At 43.7% G+C, this 17226-nt stretch overlaps 2 protein-coding genes across 3 annotated transcripts in view; both read right to left on the minus strand.

Moving 5' to 3' along the window:
• Nucleotides 1–17226, minus strand: part of WDR93 (WD repeat domain 93) — a 289540-nt gene that overhangs the window by 110748 nt on the left and 161566 nt on the right. The window lies entirely within an intron of this gene.
• The window catches only part of TICRR (TOPBP1 interacting checkpoint and replication regulator), a 55345-nt gene that overhangs the window by 1331 nt on the left and 36788 nt on the right, over nt 1–17226 (minus strand). For both annotated transcript variants that reach the window (XM_050797715.1, XM_050797714.1), the window contains exons 16-21: nt 10607–10697; nt 8721–8779; nt 6753–6887; nt 5081–5238; nt 867–3015; nt 592–717 (exon numbers count right to left, since the gene is read on the minus strand). In XM_050797715.1, coding sequence (XP_050653672.1) covers nt 592–717; nt 867–3015; nt 5081–5238; nt 6753–6887; nt 8721–8779; nt 10607–10697 — 2718 coding nt within the window. The remainder of the gene's footprint in view (nt 1–591; nt 718–866; nt 3016–5080; nt 5239–6752; nt 6888–8720; nt 8780–10606; nt 10698–17226) is intronic.

The raw sequence follows: 17226 nt of genomic DNA on the forward strand, positions 1-17226 counted from the left end.
GCATGATTTATACCATGGTCTTGAGGGAACTGAACCACCGAAGGTCCCCTCCTCCTGCACTCCCCCTTTGATTCTAGCAGCAGAAAGCAACATTGCTAACCAGGGCAGTTAACAGGCCAAATCCTGTTCTTTTGGGAATAGGATTTGGAAGGGGAAGGGGAATCCTAGAGTCTGAAGGCTGATTATAACTACAGTCAGTACTGTGTCCCACCGAATGTACAGAACATGGGGATAAACCCGCTGTGGGGAACTAGCTCTAAACAGGCCTATGACTCATGCTGCTCAGAACACCTTCCTGTTCAGATTCTTAGACTACAGATGAGCAGTATGTTGCGGCAAGCCCACAACTATCACCATCTTCAAGAGGACCAAGGAATTTTAGTAGGATTTTGAGGGGGCTTCTGTTCACATGCACACAAGTTCTAATGTGGAGTTTCTCTGGAAAGGGCACACATGACACTGTAGGCACGAAGTCACCTATCCCACACTTTGCACTCTCCAGAGCTCCTCTAGAATCAAGCTGCCTGGCAACCCTGATGAATTCAGAGAGTCTCCCACAAGAAAGGGTCCTAGACTTTCAATAAATATTACCTCTGGAGTCTTTGCTCTGAGAAGAAGGTGTTTTCCCCTGGAACAGCAGTGGAGACTGGGTCAGAGCTTGAAGGGCACTGGCAGACAGGCAGCTCTGTACGGCACAGCTGGGAGGTGGGGTGGAGCCTAAAGAGAACCCACATGGTAAGAGCAGCATCCCCAGACCCCCAACCCGGAAGACCAGGCCTCCCAAGAAGCAACTCCCAAGTGCCTCCTTGTCAAGCACTCTGACCAAAAGAAACCATGAGGTAAGTGGGTTTCAAAAACAAACTCACCGGAAACAAACACCTCATCGTCTCCCGTGGAGGGGAGCTGCCATGCACTCCAACTTGGAGACCTCTCTTTACTCTTATTAACTTCTGAATCTTCTCTCAGGTCACAGATCCTTTTGGCTCCACAGTCAGCTTCTTCCTTGGCCAACAGGACTCTCTTCCTGGAACTCAACCCAAACTGTCCCCAGGAGGAGGCTTCCTCAGCCTTAGGCATGCCGTTCCTGGGAGGTGACTGGTCTGGGAGCTGGCACACTCCCTCGAGCTCGAAATCCTCCAAGATGGGCATCTTGTGGATGCTGAGTTCGAGGCTGTGGTCCTTGCCCTCTGACTCCAGCAGTGACAGGCTCCCAGGAAGGTCTGCACTGACCTCACCCCTCCCAGAAGAGGAGCCGGCGCCACAGCCCACCGCCCTCTTCCTCCTGGGCCAGTCTTTAATTATGTCTGGAGTTGTCTTCCCACTGTGCTTGGGGGATGGTGTCCAAGGAACCCCATCTGTCTGAAATGGAGAGGGGGTACTAGAAGGGCCGTGGGTGGGGGTGCAGGCCTGGCAGATGTAGGTTTGTCCCCCGCTCTTGCCAGGCGTGCTGTGGGAGAGGCGAGGGCAGGGGGGTGACACATAGGTCGGTTCAGGTTTGCTTAAGGACCTGCTGGCCCTGGGCATGCTGAGGGCAGGGAGGAAGCTCTCCTCTCCCAGAGAGCTCTCCTCCTTGCTGAGGGGCTCAGCCTCTAACGAAGAGCTGGGGTCTATCTTTTTAATTCGAAGTTTGGGAAGACCAGAAGCTTGCATCTCCAGCTCAACCTCATAGGTCTGTGGGCTGGCAGAGTCTGTGGAATGCCAAGCTGATGCCGACAGTTGTGCTGAAGCCTGGCACTGTCTCCCGTCTGTGGTACACTGCATGTCACAGGAAGGCATCAGAGGAGAGCCGGGCCCACAGGAAGGAGGAGATGGGGGAATCCCAGGGTGAGACAGAGAAGACTTCTCCTCAGCATCTGCTGTCCTTAGCCCCTCACCCTCTTCCACTGATGAGACATTACTTTTCAAGTTACCAATGCCACGGTGTTCGGCTTCACTGAGGAGAGTGAGATGCTCTGTGTCACTTGTAATGAGCAAAGGAGAGGATGCATGCCAGTCACTCCTGAGACCAGGGCCTGGGTAGCTCTGTCTTTCAGGAGGAGACTGAGAGAGGCTCAGTCCCTTCTGGTCATCTCTAGAGTCTGTGGGGGCAGCTGGACTGTCAGCTGTGCCAACCCCAGGAGTAGTATCAGGCTGACACTCCAGGATGCTCCTTCTGGGATCAGAGGTCTTTCTACACCGTTTCCCAACTTTAGAAGGAGGCGGAGGAGGGACAGTGTCCAATGTAGCTCTCTGTGAGAGTTTAGGGGGAGTTGAGGGAACAGGGCAGGAGAGAGATGCAGTTACACTGGGTGACATCTGGGGCTCTTTCCAATCCAGTTCTTCTGGTGAAGGAGACTCTATTTTAGATTTCCTAAATGGACTCTTCTTGGAAACATCACATAAAGGAGAGGTAAATAGTTTCTTTAGCGTAACAGGTGGGGAAGAAGTCACAGTTGAATTCCCTAGTCTTTTTGGGGTTTTGATAGCTTTATCCTGTAGTTTCTGGGCTGGTTCCTCTGCCTGAGCAGCTCTGAGGACATGGGGCTGTTGGTGTGTTTGATTCTGAGGCGTGCCCATGAAGGCTGCTGCTCTCGGAGGTGTTCTGAGAGGGTCTCTGATGGGAGTCAGACACTCTCTCCTGGGCTGGGCAGTCGATGAAGTTGGTGGGGCTGGACAGGAGGGGCTTTCTGGACTGGAACTCATTGAATGTGGCCAAGTACAATTTGGCAAAAACCCAGGCGGCTGAGTACCTTGCCTCTTAGTTGTTCTTGGTGTCTTCGTTTCAAGAGAGGTACCTTCTCCTGCCTGGGTGCATCGTTTTTGAGGAGTAATTTTTGAATCCAATAGTGAGTCATGGCCGGGTGAGGAGGAGTCTTTTAAGTACTCCTTAAAAGTTGCCTGCTTTGTAGGGGTCATTTTTGCAGGGGACTTCTGCAGCCTTTCTGGAGTATGCAGTGGAGTTTGTGGTGTATGAGAGAACCTTCTTGGTGTAGTTTTAGAAAAGCTCAGAGATTTCTGGTGACTCTTCTTGGGAGTCTGAAAAGAGAAATGCTTATTTCAGTCCTTGAATATTATAACTCATGATCTCTGAAGTGTTTTAGTAATCTCTAAGACCAAACGGGAGATTTATAGTCAGCCAAAGGAATGGTCTAAAGATGGAAATCTCAAACAGTGACCCGCTTCCCTCTCCAAAACATGACTCAGATTTTACTTGTCCACTTTTTCTAGGACCAAACACTATCCAAGTTTAGTTTGTCCTAAGAACAATTTTAATAATCTACATATTGCTAAACCATGCTTTTTGCCTCTAATGGAATCATTCTACCACTGCAGCTACTCTCTAGCTCTTCCTTCTTTTCAGATGAGGCAGCTATTTCTGATCTTTGCCTTAAGCAGCCTCTAGAAGCCACCTCATCTGATACTCACCCTCATTCAACATGTGCTTACTGATCACCTGCTATGTGCCAGGCACTGTGTGTTGGGGGCATGGAATACACAGATATATAAGGTGCAGCAGCAAAGATAATGTCTCAGAAAAGACACTCCCCAGTAAAAAATTTCCCTGCCTTCTTGCAAAAATATGTAGTGAAAAGCTCCAACAGGTAAGGAGATCAATGCTTATCTTTCCTACAACCTTTCTTCATCCTGTCAGGAGACTCCCAATCTAGTTGGCATTTCCTGTTCAGTGGGGCATACACAGGTGAAAATACAATGTGGCTGGCGCAGTGACAGAGACATGCAAGGCGCATCATAGAGCACAAAGAAGGGCTGCCTAACCTGGCCTGGATCAGATCTTCAAGCATGTGTGTCAGCAGGGGAAGGCAAACACAGGAGAAGTGGGTGGGGTGGTGGGGCCTTTAGGCATAGAAAACAATACCAGCGAAGGCCTGGAAGTGAAAAGCAGCAGCTGTGTGGACTGGCACCCAGCCTGATGTTGCTGGGAAGGTGGAGCGGGAAGGGGTGAGGCCAGCGGGAACAGACCATGGAAGACCCTGTCTGCCTGGCGGAGGAGACTGATCTTGGTTGTGTAGATCTGTGGTTTTCAAACCCTTCTCCAGAGCTCTATGTCTTTCCCAACCTCCAAGCAATTTATTGAGTTTCCAAACAAAGGTGATTATTTTTGAACCCAAGAGTTCCATTTAGGAAAACTTAAAACCTTGCTTTAGCGGACGGGGAGTCTATAGAGCTTTAGGCAAAGCGAACATTTTAAGCAAACTGAGAGGAAAGTTTCAGAAAGATCACTCTGACCTCTGGGTGGAGGATTTCCCTTTGAGAGGGAAAAGCCTGTTGAAGTGTTCCAGGAAGACCTGAATTAGGGTAGGAATTGCAGGCAGGGAGAAGAGGGGGTGGGTACAAGAGTCAGTTTGTAGGCTGGGCGTGGTGGCTCACGCCTGTAATCCCAGCACTTTGGGAGGCCGAGGTGGGTGGATCACTTGAGGTCAGGAGTTCAAGACCAGCCTGGCCAACATGGTGAAACCCCGTCTCTACTAAAAGTACAAAAATTAGCTGGGCGTTGTGGTGGGCGCCTGTAATCCCAGCTACTTAGGAGGCTGAGGCAGGAAAATCGCTTGAACTGGGAGGCAGAGGTTGCAGTGAGCCGAGATCATGCCACTGCATTCCAGCCCGTGCAAAAGAGACTCTATCTCAAAAAAAAAAAAAAAAAAAAAAGAGAGTCAGTTTGTAAATAAAATGGGCAGGACTCGACTGATTGGCTATGCCTGGGGAGAGGGAAAAGGATGACTCCAGGTTTCTAATGTTGGTGACTGGATGGAGTGGGCAATCAAACGGAAAAGATGAATGTCACACACTCCAGAAAGATATCTGTGTAGTATATAATATAAATAGTAGACAAAGCCAAGAGAATAGATGAGATCCTCTCTATCTCCTCCTCCACCGTCCCCACCATGGCTTCAGTCAAACCTGCTGCTTGAAGTTCCCACATATCTAATAATCATTCATGTGGCTCCACCCAATCACCTCCAATCTGTAGTATTATCTAGAGATCACCCGCTTTCTTTTCCCTAATGGATTCTGAATTCCTTGGCCATGTCTCTGTGTTCCAGGAGATTATATTATTTCAAACGTTACAGAAACATTATACCTGGTAAGCTGCAGGTACCTTCGAATCCAAAGTATTTCTTGAACGCTTTTTCATTCGAGCTGAACCCTTTTCTGAGGGGCTGATCATCTCAGACATTGCCCCAAAAAGAAGACTCTTGGGAGACCGAATACTTTGGACTGGAGAATTTTCTCTTTGGTCTGCAAGTCAAAAACAGCAACATTTAATTCTTTCTCAATTCCTGTTCTTCCAATACTATTAAAACAGCCAGCTAGACGCGGTGGCTCATGCCTGTAATCCCAGCACTTTGGGAGGCTGAGGCAGGTGGATGGCCTGAGGTCTGGTCTGGAGTTCGAGACCAGCCTGGCCAACATAGCGAAACCCATGTCTACTAAAAATACAAAAAATTAGCCGGGCATGGTGGCAGGGGCCTGTAATCCCAGCTACTCAGGAGGCTGAGGCAGGAGAACTGCTTGAACCCAGGAGGTGGAGGTTGCAGTGAGACGAGATTGCGCCATTGCACTCCAGCCTAGGCAACAAGAGCGAAACTCCATCTCAAAAACAAACAAACAAGGCCAGGTGCGGTGGCTCACGCCTGTAATCCCAGCACTTTGGGAGGCTAAGGCAGGCAGATCACTAAGTCAGGAGATTGAGACCATCCTGGATAACACAGTGAAACCCTGTCTCTACTAAAAATACAAAAAAATTAGCTGGGAGTGGTGATGGGCACCTGTAGTCCCAGCTACTCAGGAGGCTGAGGCAGGTGAATGGCATGAACCTGGGAGGCAGAGCTTGAAGTGAGCCAAGATCGCGCCACTGCACTTCAGCCTGGGCGACAGAGTGAGACTCCGTCTCAACAAACAAACAAACAAACAAAACATAAGAAAAACCCAGTCAGTTCATAAAAGAAAGAAGGCAACAATTTTTGAGAGCAACTCAGGGGAAAATCCCACCTAATTATGTCAGCAACTGCAATAACTGCTGCCTTTTTGAATTTTAGTAAGACTACATATTAACCCCAGTTCCTATGTTAGAAAATGTAGACAACTGAAATAATTTAATATGTAAATATAAAAATACATATCTTGTTGGCCGAGGCAAATGGATAACTTGACCCCAGCAGTTCAAGACCAGCCTGGGCAACATGGTAAAACCCAGTCTTTACTAAAAACACAAAAAATTAGCTGGGTGTGGTGGTGCACAGCTGTAGTCCCAGGTCCCTGGGAGGCTAAGGTGGGAGGATCACCTGAGCCTGGGCGGTTGAGGCTACAGTGAGCTGTGTTCGTGCCACTGCACTCCAGCCTGGGTGACAGAGTGAGACCTTGTCTCAAAAAAAGATAAAATAAGAAACACAAATCTATTAGCAAGCTAACCATGGATAGAAGAATGAAGAACATAAACAGAGATATCACCTTTCACTTAAGATACTGATGTGTAGGATCTGTCCATATGGGAAATTATGGGTAGGTTCCTTTTGAATAAACGAACTACCTATAACGATAGCATGGATGACCAGCTATAGGAGTCCAAGGGATGACTGATTACAAAGGTCATGGACTGTTCATCTAGTCATCACCCTGAACCTCAACTAGACATACCTATTCTACTTCTCCAACGTCAAGAAAGAAAATGCCAAATTTCACGCTTCTTTTCCCAAAAACACTTCCCACCAAGTCAGCACGGACTTGTGAAGGCAGAGGGGCCCGTATGTTACCTGACTTATCTTGCTGGAAAGAGTGGACTCTTTGCACACTTCGAGACTTCGGCTGAGATACAGAATAGAAGGAGGCAGAATGTGTCCTGCTAAATGACAACTGCTTGATTCGAGGACTTCGTCTCAAACTTATTTCTGTAAAATCAGAACCACAGTAAGTAACCAAAGAGAACTACAAGCTTGACATTTTCTCATGTTGTCCAAAAACGGGCAAAATTTACATAGTACCACATATAAGATGGAAATTCAACAAGCTATTAGCTTTAAGAGACTTGTGAAGTGTCTCTTAAAAAACTAAGAGGGGTTTGATACACGGTCCCAACAAGGTATTAAAAAAACACTGACCCACTAGACTATCACCTTCAGAAGTCTTATTTACTTCCACCTTAAGAATGGTGTAGCCACCCTGACCAACATGGTGAAACCCTGTCTCTACTAAAAATACAAAAATTAACCAGGTATGGTGGTGGGCACCTGTAACCCCAGCTACTTGGGAGGCTGTGGCAGGAGAATCACTTGAACCTGGGAGGTGGAGGTTGCAGTGAGCAGAGATCATGCCACTGCACTCCAGCCTGGGCGACAGAGCAAGAGTCCGTCTCATCGAAAAAAAAAAAAAAAAAAAAAAAAAAAAAAAAAAAAAAGAATGGTGTAGGGCGAAAACAAGTATTTATGTTAGGTTTCATATGTATATGTTACATGCATTTGTATAGAAATAATAGCAGTAAGAGTATATGCTAAAATGTTAGAGTATTTCTGAGTTGTGGAATTACCAAGTGATTTAAAATTTTTGGCTTCTCTATATTTCCTGATTTTTCCACAATAAATGTGAATTATTTGAGCAACTTAGAAGTTAGTTTTTTTAAAACCCCTCCTTCATCAGGTATATTTTTATTATTTTATTTTTTAGAGACATAGTCTTGCTCTGTTTCTAGGCTGGAATGCAGAGGCATGATCATAGCTCACTGCAGCCTTGAACTCCTGGGCTCAAGAGATCCTCTCACCTCAGTCTCCCAAGGAGCTGGGACCACAGGAGTATGCCAACACGCCCAGCTGATTTTTAAAAAATTTTTTATAGAGACAGCATCTTGCTGTGTTGCCTAAGATGGTCTCAAACTCCTGGCCAGTGATCCTCCCCACTTGGCTTCCCAAAGTGCTGGGATTACAGGCACGAACCACCACACCTGCTGCTCACCCTCATTCAACATGTGCTTACTGATCACCTGCTATGTGCCAGGCACTGTGTGTTGGGAGCATGGAATACACAGATATATAAGGTGCAGCAGCAAAGATAATGTCTCAGAAAAGACACTCCCCCGTAAAGAATTTCCCTGCCTTCTTGCAAAAATATGTAGTGAAAAGCTCCAAAAAAGCTATATATACTTTTAAAATAAGTCACCAGGCACAGTGGCTCAAGCCCGAAATCCCAGCACTTTGGGAGGCCGAGGCGGGTGGATCACGAGGTCAGGAGATCGAGACCATGGTGAAACCCCATATCTACTAAAAATACAAAAAATTAGCCGGGCGCAGTGGCGGGGGCCTGTAGTCCCAGCTACTCTGGAGGTTGAGGCAGGAGAATGGCATGAACCTGGGAGGCGAAGCTTGCAGCAAGCCGAGATCATGCCACTGCACTCCAGCCTGGGCGACAGAGCGAGACTCCGTCTCAAAAAATAATAATAATAATAAAAAATAAAATAAAATAAGTTATAGTACTTTGTATAACACAGTTTAGCCCTCATCCTGAATTTCATATCTATTGTGTAAAATAAATATTTCTTTTCCAGGAATTCTCTCACTACCTTCTATGTAAAAGAACATTCACTTATAAATATTTACTGAGCTGCATTGTGGACTCAGAGCCGTCACAATTTCTGTAAAATATCTTAGGATATGCCAAGTAACAATACATGCAAAAAGGTTTTCATAGAAGCTGGGTAGATTGCATTAAAAACAAAAAGAGATAATACTTACCATCTCCTTTTTCAGGGGACTCTTCAACAACACCAATATCAGGACCAGGATCAGAGGACCTCGAGGAACCACATGCACAAGGATTATTCCCTACCACTTGTAATTAACACTTATTAAGGAGAAAGGCAGCTTCTCACTTAACAAGATCACAAAGATCAAGGGGTCTGATAACACCAGTGCTGGAAAAGGGCTCTCATACGTGATTATTGCCAAGCAGGAGGCTGGCCACAGTGCCTCACGCCTGTACTCCCAGCACCTTGGGAGGCTCAGATGGGCAGATCACTTGAGGTCAGGAGTTCGAGACCAGCCTGGCCAACATGGTGAAACCCCATCTCTACATACAAAAATTAGCTGGGCGTGGTGGTGTGCACCTGTAGTCCCAGCTACTTGGGAGGCTGAGGCAGAAGAATCACTTGAACGGGCAGATCACTTGAGGTCAGGAGTTCGAGACCAGACTGGCCAACATGGTGAAACCCCATCTCTACATACAAAAATTAGCTGGGCATGGTGGCGTGCACCTGTAGTCCCAGCTACTTGGGAGGCTGAGGCAGAAGAATCGCTTGAACCTGGGAGGCAGAGGTTGCAGTGAGCCGGGATCGTGCCACTGCGCTCCAACCTGGTGACAGAGCAAGACTCAGTCTCAAAAAAAAAAAAAAAAAAAGAAAAAAAAAAGAAAATCAGCTGGGTGCGGTGGCTCACACCTGTAGTTCCAGCTACTCTGGAGGCTGAGGTAGGTGAATCGCTTGAACCCGGGAGGCAGAGGTTGCAGTGAGCTGGGATTGTGCCACTGCACTCCAGCCTGAGTGACAGAGCGAGACTCTGACTCAAAAAGAGTGAGATGGTTAGAATGTGGCTTTGTTTTGCTTTTGTTTTTTTTTTGGAAAGCAATTTTACAACATCAGAACTATAAACCCCATTAATGTATTAAAAACTTATACTAAACTATCAGACTATCACAGTAATGAGCACCAACATTCAAGTTTCTGTTTAAGAGCCTTAATATCTGCCAATGTGTCAAGGACTTTATAAAAAATTTAATTAAAAATATATATGCCTCTGACCCACCAATTTCACTTTTTGCAATTTAACCTATAAACTTCACAAGTGTGTAAAATCCAAATACAAATAATGTCAAGATGGGTTCCTGACAAAATGAAGTAGGTGTGCTTCTATTATCCTTGAAATCAAGCTAAAAACCCATGACATTATCTATACAATGAGCAGAAGACAATTCTGAAAGGCAGAGAGAAGAAGGCAGCCTGGCTGGGGACTTTGGTACTGAGGAGGGCAGTGAACTCCCTGGGTTTTCTGTTTGCTGCCTACACCCCTGTTTGCTGCCTACACCCCTAGACTGGGTGCCAGAGAAGCTGACAACTCAGGTATACCAGGAGCAGACTACAGATGCCCCAAGGAAGGAGCACTCTCAAGCCAAAGAACTAGGAAAGGGTCAGCCAAGCAAGACAGAAAACTTTGAGACAGTAATTGCCCTACTCCAACCAATCGCTGCAGAAAAAACTGCAGCCCCACCTACACCTCTGTCAGCAAAGGCCGATTTGGGATCCCAGACTTGCACCTTCCCCATGTTCACAGATGAATGGATTTAAAAACCGTGGAGTATCTATTCCATGAAATACTTCTCAGCAATAAAACAGGATGAACTATTGCATGCAGCAACATGGATAAATCTCAAAATAATTGAGGCCAGACAAGTGTACATTTTATATGGTTCTCCTGCTCCCATGGAGAGCTTATAGACTGCTCTTTGGTTTTAAGCAGCATAGTTAAGATTTAAATCATGAAGGTCAAGAGAAGCCAAGTAGTGGCCCACAAGGTCGCTTTGAGGTGGTGTGGGTGTATGAAGAAGCCTGGATGGGGATGTCACTCACCTGCCCTTGATTTGTCTATGCAACAGCCTTTTGGAGATCTGCTTATGCACTGGAGTCTCGGCCACACTCTTAGTCAGCAGTTTGTGATAACCTAAAATGTAAAAACAGCTTAAATCATAAATTTCATTTAACCTCATCAAGAAGCAGCAGTAAGGCCAAGGGAGCAGTTTGAACTTCTGTATGGCTTATTACCTAGCTGGAGAGGATCTTAATGGTCTTTGGGCTAAGTTCTGTGGTTACAGGACTCAACATGATAGAAGTTTGTCAGCACTATTAGAGATTAAAAAATGACATAAGGGCTGGGCGTGGTGGCTCACGCCTGTAATCCCAGCACTTTGGGAGGCCGAGGCAGGTGGATCATGAGGTCAGGAGATCGAGATCATCCTGGCTAACACGGTGAAACCCCATCTCTACTAAAAATACAAAAATATTAGCCGGACGTGGTGGCAGGCACCTGTAGTCCCAGCTGCTGGGGAGGCTGAGGCAGGAGAATGGCGTGAACCCAGGAGGTGGAACTTGTAGTGAGCCGAGATCACGCCACTGCACTCCAGCCTGGGTGATAGAGCTGGACTCCATCTCCAAAAAAAAAGACATAAGACAATCTAAATATAGGCTGGGCACAATGGCTCATGCCTGTAACCTCAGCACTTTGGGAGGCTAACAAGGGCAGATCACTTGAGGTCAGGAGTTCAAGACCAGCCTGGCCAACATGGTGAAAGCCTGTCTCTACTAAACATACAAAAATTAACTAGGCGAGGTGGCATGTGCCTATAAGCCCAGTTACTTGGGAGGTTGAGGCAGGAGAATCACTTGAATCCAGGAGGCAGAGGTTGTAGTGTGCCAAGATCATGCCACTGCACTCCAGCCTGGGCGACAGAGGGAGACTCCATCTCAAAAAAAAAAAGGACAATATAAATATAAAATTTTATCTCATAAGCAATTCTGAAAAAATGAAAACTGCTCACTTGTTAAGACTAACACCTAATTGGTGGTTCTAATATTTATGATTAAATGAAATATGTGAAAATGCTGATATGCCACATAAATGTCAATTATTAAGATAAACCTAGGTGGCACAAAATTTCTCAGCAGAGTAGGCAGCCAAGCTACTTATGAGAGGACTGATTTTAAAGTGAGCTTAAAATGACTTGTAAAGAAGAGTGATGCCAGTAAGAATGGTGAGGTAAGGACCTCTGAACACTCTCCTCCATAAAGGAACAGAGATCACTGGGAAAAATGGTCAAAAATCAACTTTTCCAGAACTCTGAACATTAACTAAAGCTTTGCAACAATCTAGGGTGTATTTGTTCAAGAAAAATGGTTGAATCTCAGGAAGCTTTAACTTGCCTTAGTCCCCACCCCTTCCCCCTAGCTTTAAAAATCAACTGCCCATAATCACAGTGAAAACCAACAGCCCAGCAGCCTCTGGACAGGGCAGAATGGGGCTGGAGCTCCTCCAAAATTCCATTATCAGATAACTGTCATCCATTAACCTGTCAGGCAGTTCCCTGTAGAATCCTACTCAAATCGAGGCTTGTCTTGATTTGACCTGAATCAGAACAGGTCAACCACCTTTTTCCCTGACAGCATTTACTGAAAACAATCAGCAGCAACTGTTAAATGTCACAGCTGCCTGGGGTGGTGGTAACATTTGGTGCAATAACAAGCTGGCCAAAAGTTTAACTGGGAAAATTGGGGAATGAGACATCACAGGGGACTTTGCAAACCTCTGACGACATTCTTAGGCATCCAAAAGTCCACACACATGTGTAGCACTGTGCATGTGCCAAGGATAGACTTGAGAAGCCTGTAAGCTGCCACCTATGGCTAACCTTGAGGCTCTGGCAAAACAGAAAGTGAAGTGGAATTCTAAACTGCCTGGCTGAGTGTTGAAGGCATGACCCAACACACAAAGAGCCCCTCAGCAGGGGCTGTGAAACTTATGGGTTCCAGGCATTTAAGGAAATCTCTGTCCAATCATTAGCTGACCACTAAGACAACTGAGCAGAGGCTTTAGTGGCCACACATGACAAAGAATACAAAATTTAAACAAATAGTTCAGAAAAGTCACTAAGCAAAAACAGCAACAAATCCTGGCAGGGGTGGGGTGGGTCTGATTGTTAGAGCTGCCTCATTATATTGTTTAAAATATCCATGCTGGGTGCAGTGGCTCAAGACAAGCCTGGCCAACGTGGTGAAACCTACATCGTTACAAAAAAATACAAAAATTAGCCAAGAGTGGTGGTGTATGCCTTAGTCCAGCTAGCTACTTGGAAGGCCAAGGGGGTGGGAGGATTGCTTAAGCCAGGAAGCCAGGGAGGTTGAGGCTACAGTGAGCCGAGATTATACCACTGCACTCCAGCCTGAGTGACAGAGCAAGACTCCATCTCAAAAAATAAATAAATAAATAAAATAAAATAAAATAATATAAAACAAATCCAGTTGTCAACAAAATTATGAGTCATGCAAAGAAACAAAACACAAAAGTATGGCCCATTCACAGGGAAAAAAAAAATCAGCAATAGAATCTGTCCCTGAGAAAAGTCCAGACATTGAACTTATTAGAACAAGACTTTAAATCAGCTGTTTTAAATATGTTCAAATAACTAAAGAAAATCATATCTAAAGATCTAAAACATGAGTCCAATGACTTGCCAAACAGAATATCAACAGACGGAAATCGTTAAAAAAAAAAAAAAAAAAAAGCAAATAGAAATTCTAGAGTTAAAAAGTATAACAAAAATGAAAAGTAGATTTGAGGTGGCAGAAGAAAGAGTCAACAAATTTGAAGACAGGTTAATTGAGATAATCCAGTCTAAGGAAAATAAAGACAAAAGAATGAAGAAAAATGAACAGAGCTTCAGACACTTGTGACATCATCAAGCGCAACAACACACACATACCAGAAGTCCAGAAGGAAAGGATAGAAAGGAAGAGGTAGAAAGAATATTTGAATAAATATTCACTAAAAATGACCCAAATCTGATGAAAGACACTACACATCTAAGAAACTCAATACAAGTAGAATAAAGTGAAAGAGACCCAAACCCAGACAAATCATAATCAAACTATCAAAAGTGAAAAAGAGAAGATCTTGAAAGGAGTCAGACAGCAGCTATTCATTGTGTATAGATCCTTGATGAGATTAGCAGCTGCTTTCTCGTCAGAAACAAAGGACAAAAGGCAGTGTGATGACATACTCAAAGTACTGAGAGAAAAAAGACTGTCAACCAGGAATTCTATACCCAATAAAAGTATTCTTCAAAAATGAAGAAGAAATCAGCACATTCTCAGATTGAAACAACATAAAACAGAATTTGTCATCAGCAGACCTACCCTATAAATAATACTAAAAGGAGTCCTATGGGCTGAAAGGAAAGGGCACTAGGGTAACTCAAATCCACATAAAGAGTTAAACAGCACTGGTAAAGGTAACTATACAAGAAAAACATTATAAAAGTGTTTTTTATTTGTAACTGTTCCCACCTGTTTTTTTTTTTTTTTTTTTTTTTTTTGAGACGGAGTCTCGCTCTGCCGCCCAGGCTGGAGTGCAGTGGCCGGATCTCAGCTCACTGCAAGCTCCGCCTCCCGGGTTCACGCCATTCTCCGGCCTCAGCCTCCCGAGTAGCTGGGATTACAGGCGCCCGCCACCTCGCCCGGCTAGTTTTTTGTATTTTTTAGTAGAGACGGGGTTTCACCGTGTCAGCCAGGATGGTCTCGATCTCCTGACCTCGTGATCCGCCCGTCTCGGCCTCCCAAAGTGCTGGGATTACAGGCTTGAGCCACCGCGCCCGGCCTCCCCACCTGTTATTTAAAAGACAGAGTAATGATTATAAATCAGTGTTGATGGGCATCCAATGTATAGATGTAATTTGCATGACAATATAGAACTAAGAAGGGATAGTCAGAACTACACAATAGCAAAGTTTTTATAAACTATCAAAGTTAAATTGGTATCAATGAGAACTAGGCTGTTATAAGTTAATATCATAATTGTAATCTCCAGGGGGAGTGAGGTTGATGGAGAAGAAAGCTCTAGGAGTCAGTCCCTCAACCAAAATAACTAGTAAACTAGAAAAAAAGATCAGAATTCACTATTTTGGAACCTCTGAACTTGATTGAATACTTGTTAATAATCTGGGAAGTGCTTGATGATGGGAGAGGCTGCTGATCTTTAGGAAGGGAATGATGTGCATGTGCGTGAACTCAGCCCTGCTGTAGCTATTGGGATAGCAGCCCACATTCCAGGAGCAGCTGGTTGGTGCTAGGGCAGACAGTGAGGACCTGGTCCTCCAAAAATTGGGGGTTACATGCTTTGGTCAATCAGGCAGATTCCTGTAGGAGCAGTGCACACACTGCCTTGGTTTTAGCTGTCTTAGGCTACAGTGGGTTTCTCCCAATTATCAGAAGATTAAGGGACAGACACACCTTCCCCCCACTCCTTTCTTGAATCAGACATTTAAGGAAATCCTTCTTAGGTCATTGGCTGACCACAGAGATAAAAGACAGAAACTTCAGTGACCACACGTAACAAGGTATACATACTTTACACAAATAGTTCGGAGAAGGCACAAATGAATAGCTGAAGTCCTTAATAAGCAAAGAATAGGAATCCCTGAGGGGTGACAGAATCTGACCTCCACGCAGTTACCACATTATAATATCCCTAATAACTAGTCCTCAACAAAAAATTACAAAGTATACAAAGAAGCAGGAAAGTATGGCCTATTTACCAGAAAAGAGAATTTGGCAGAAACCGTCACTAAGGAAGCCAAGACATTGGAATTACTAATCAAGGATGTTAAATCAACCTCTCTAAATACACACAACGAGCTCACTTAAACCATATATTAAGAAACTAATGGAAATCAGGAAAATAATGTATGAACAAAATGAGAATATCAATAAAGCAATAGAAATGATAAAAAAGAATCCAGTAGAAGTTCTGGAGCTGAAATGAAAAAATTAACTAGATGGGTCAACCACAGATTTGAGCTGGCAGAAGAATCAGTGAACTTGAAGATAAGGTAATTGAAATTATCCAGCCTAAGCAGAAAGAAAAAACAATTAAAAAAAAAGAACAAAGTCTGAGGGACCTGTAGGACACTGTCAAGTGTACCAACACATACATCATGTGAGTCCAACGAGGAAATGAGACCAAAAGCAGCAGAAAATTTTTTGAAGAAATAATGGTTAAAAGCTTCCAAAATCTGATGAAAGACATGAACATATACATCCAAGAAGTTCCATGAACTCCAAGCAGAATAAACTCAAAGAGATTCACACTGAGACACATTGTAGTTGAAGTGTTGAAACCCAAGGACAAAGAGAGAATCTGGAAAGCAGCAATAGAGAAGCAGCTTAATAAGATTAATAGTTGATTTCTCATGAGAAATTTGGGAGACCAGAAGGCAGTGGATGTCACATTTGAAGTTCTGAAGGGGGAAAAAAAAAACTGTCAACCAAAAATTCTACGTCCTTCAGGAATAAAGTCGAAAGTAAGACATTTCCAAACAGATAAAAGCTGAGGGAGTTCATAATCAGTAGACTTACCCTATAAGAAAAACTAAAATGAAAGGTACTAGAAAATAACTCAAAGCCACAAGAAGAAATAAAAAGCAATGGTAAAGGTAACTACATAGATAAATATAAAAGCCAGCATTATGGTAATTTTGGGTTTTTTTTTTAATCCTATATAATTTAAGTCTGTATTAACAGGTACACAATGTATAAAGATGCAGTCTACAACAATATAAAGAAGGAGAGACAGAAATATATAGTAGCAGAGTGTATATTATTGAAAAGAGGTTGGCTTTATTCATAAAGCCAGGTTCATTTAAGCTTAAGATGCTAATTGTGATCTCCAAGGTAACCACTGAGAAAACAACTTAAAAATACAGAAAAAGAAAGAAGAGAATTAAACTAGTACACTACAAAAAATCAGCTAAATACAAAAAACAGGAATTGAGGAATTGAGAAACAAAAAGGCATAAAACACAGAAAATGACAGTTGTTCCTTATTAGTAATTACATTCATAGAAGTGGATTAAGCACTGCAATTGAAAAGCAGAGATAGGCGGAATGGATTAAAAAAACATGATCCAACTCTATGAGGTCTATAAGATATTTAATTTAGATACAAAGACACTAAGGTTGAAAGTAAAAGGACAATGAAAGATATCCTATGCAAAAGAGCTGGTGAGTGGGGAGCTGTATTATTGTCAGACAAAACAGACCGTAAGCTAAGAAAGGTTACAAAAGACAAAGTACATTACCTACTGGTAAGAAGTTTAATTGATCAAGAAGACATAATAATTATTAACATATATACCTAAGAACAGAGTCTCAAAATACAAGAAGCAGAAATTGACAGAACTGAAGGGAGAAATAAACAATTCAACAGTAATAGCTGGAGACTTTAATATGCCACTTTGAATAATGAATAAACAATAAAACAGAAGCTCAACAAGGAAACAGAAGACTTGAATAATACCATAAATCAACTAGACCAAACACACATCTACAGAATCTTTCATATTCTTCTCAAGCACACATTAAACATTCTCTAGAGTAGACCAAATGTTAAGCCATAAAATAAGTCTCAAGTTTCAAAAGACTGA

This window comes from Macaca thibetana, chromosome 7, assembly GCF_024542745.1.
Source record: "Macaca thibetana thibetana isolate TM-01 chromosome 7, ASM2454274v1, whole genome shotgun sequence".
In the NCBI taxonomy this organism is placed as follows: domain Eukaryota; kingdom Metazoa; phylum Chordata; class Mammalia; order Primates; family Cercopithecidae; genus Macaca; species Macaca thibetana.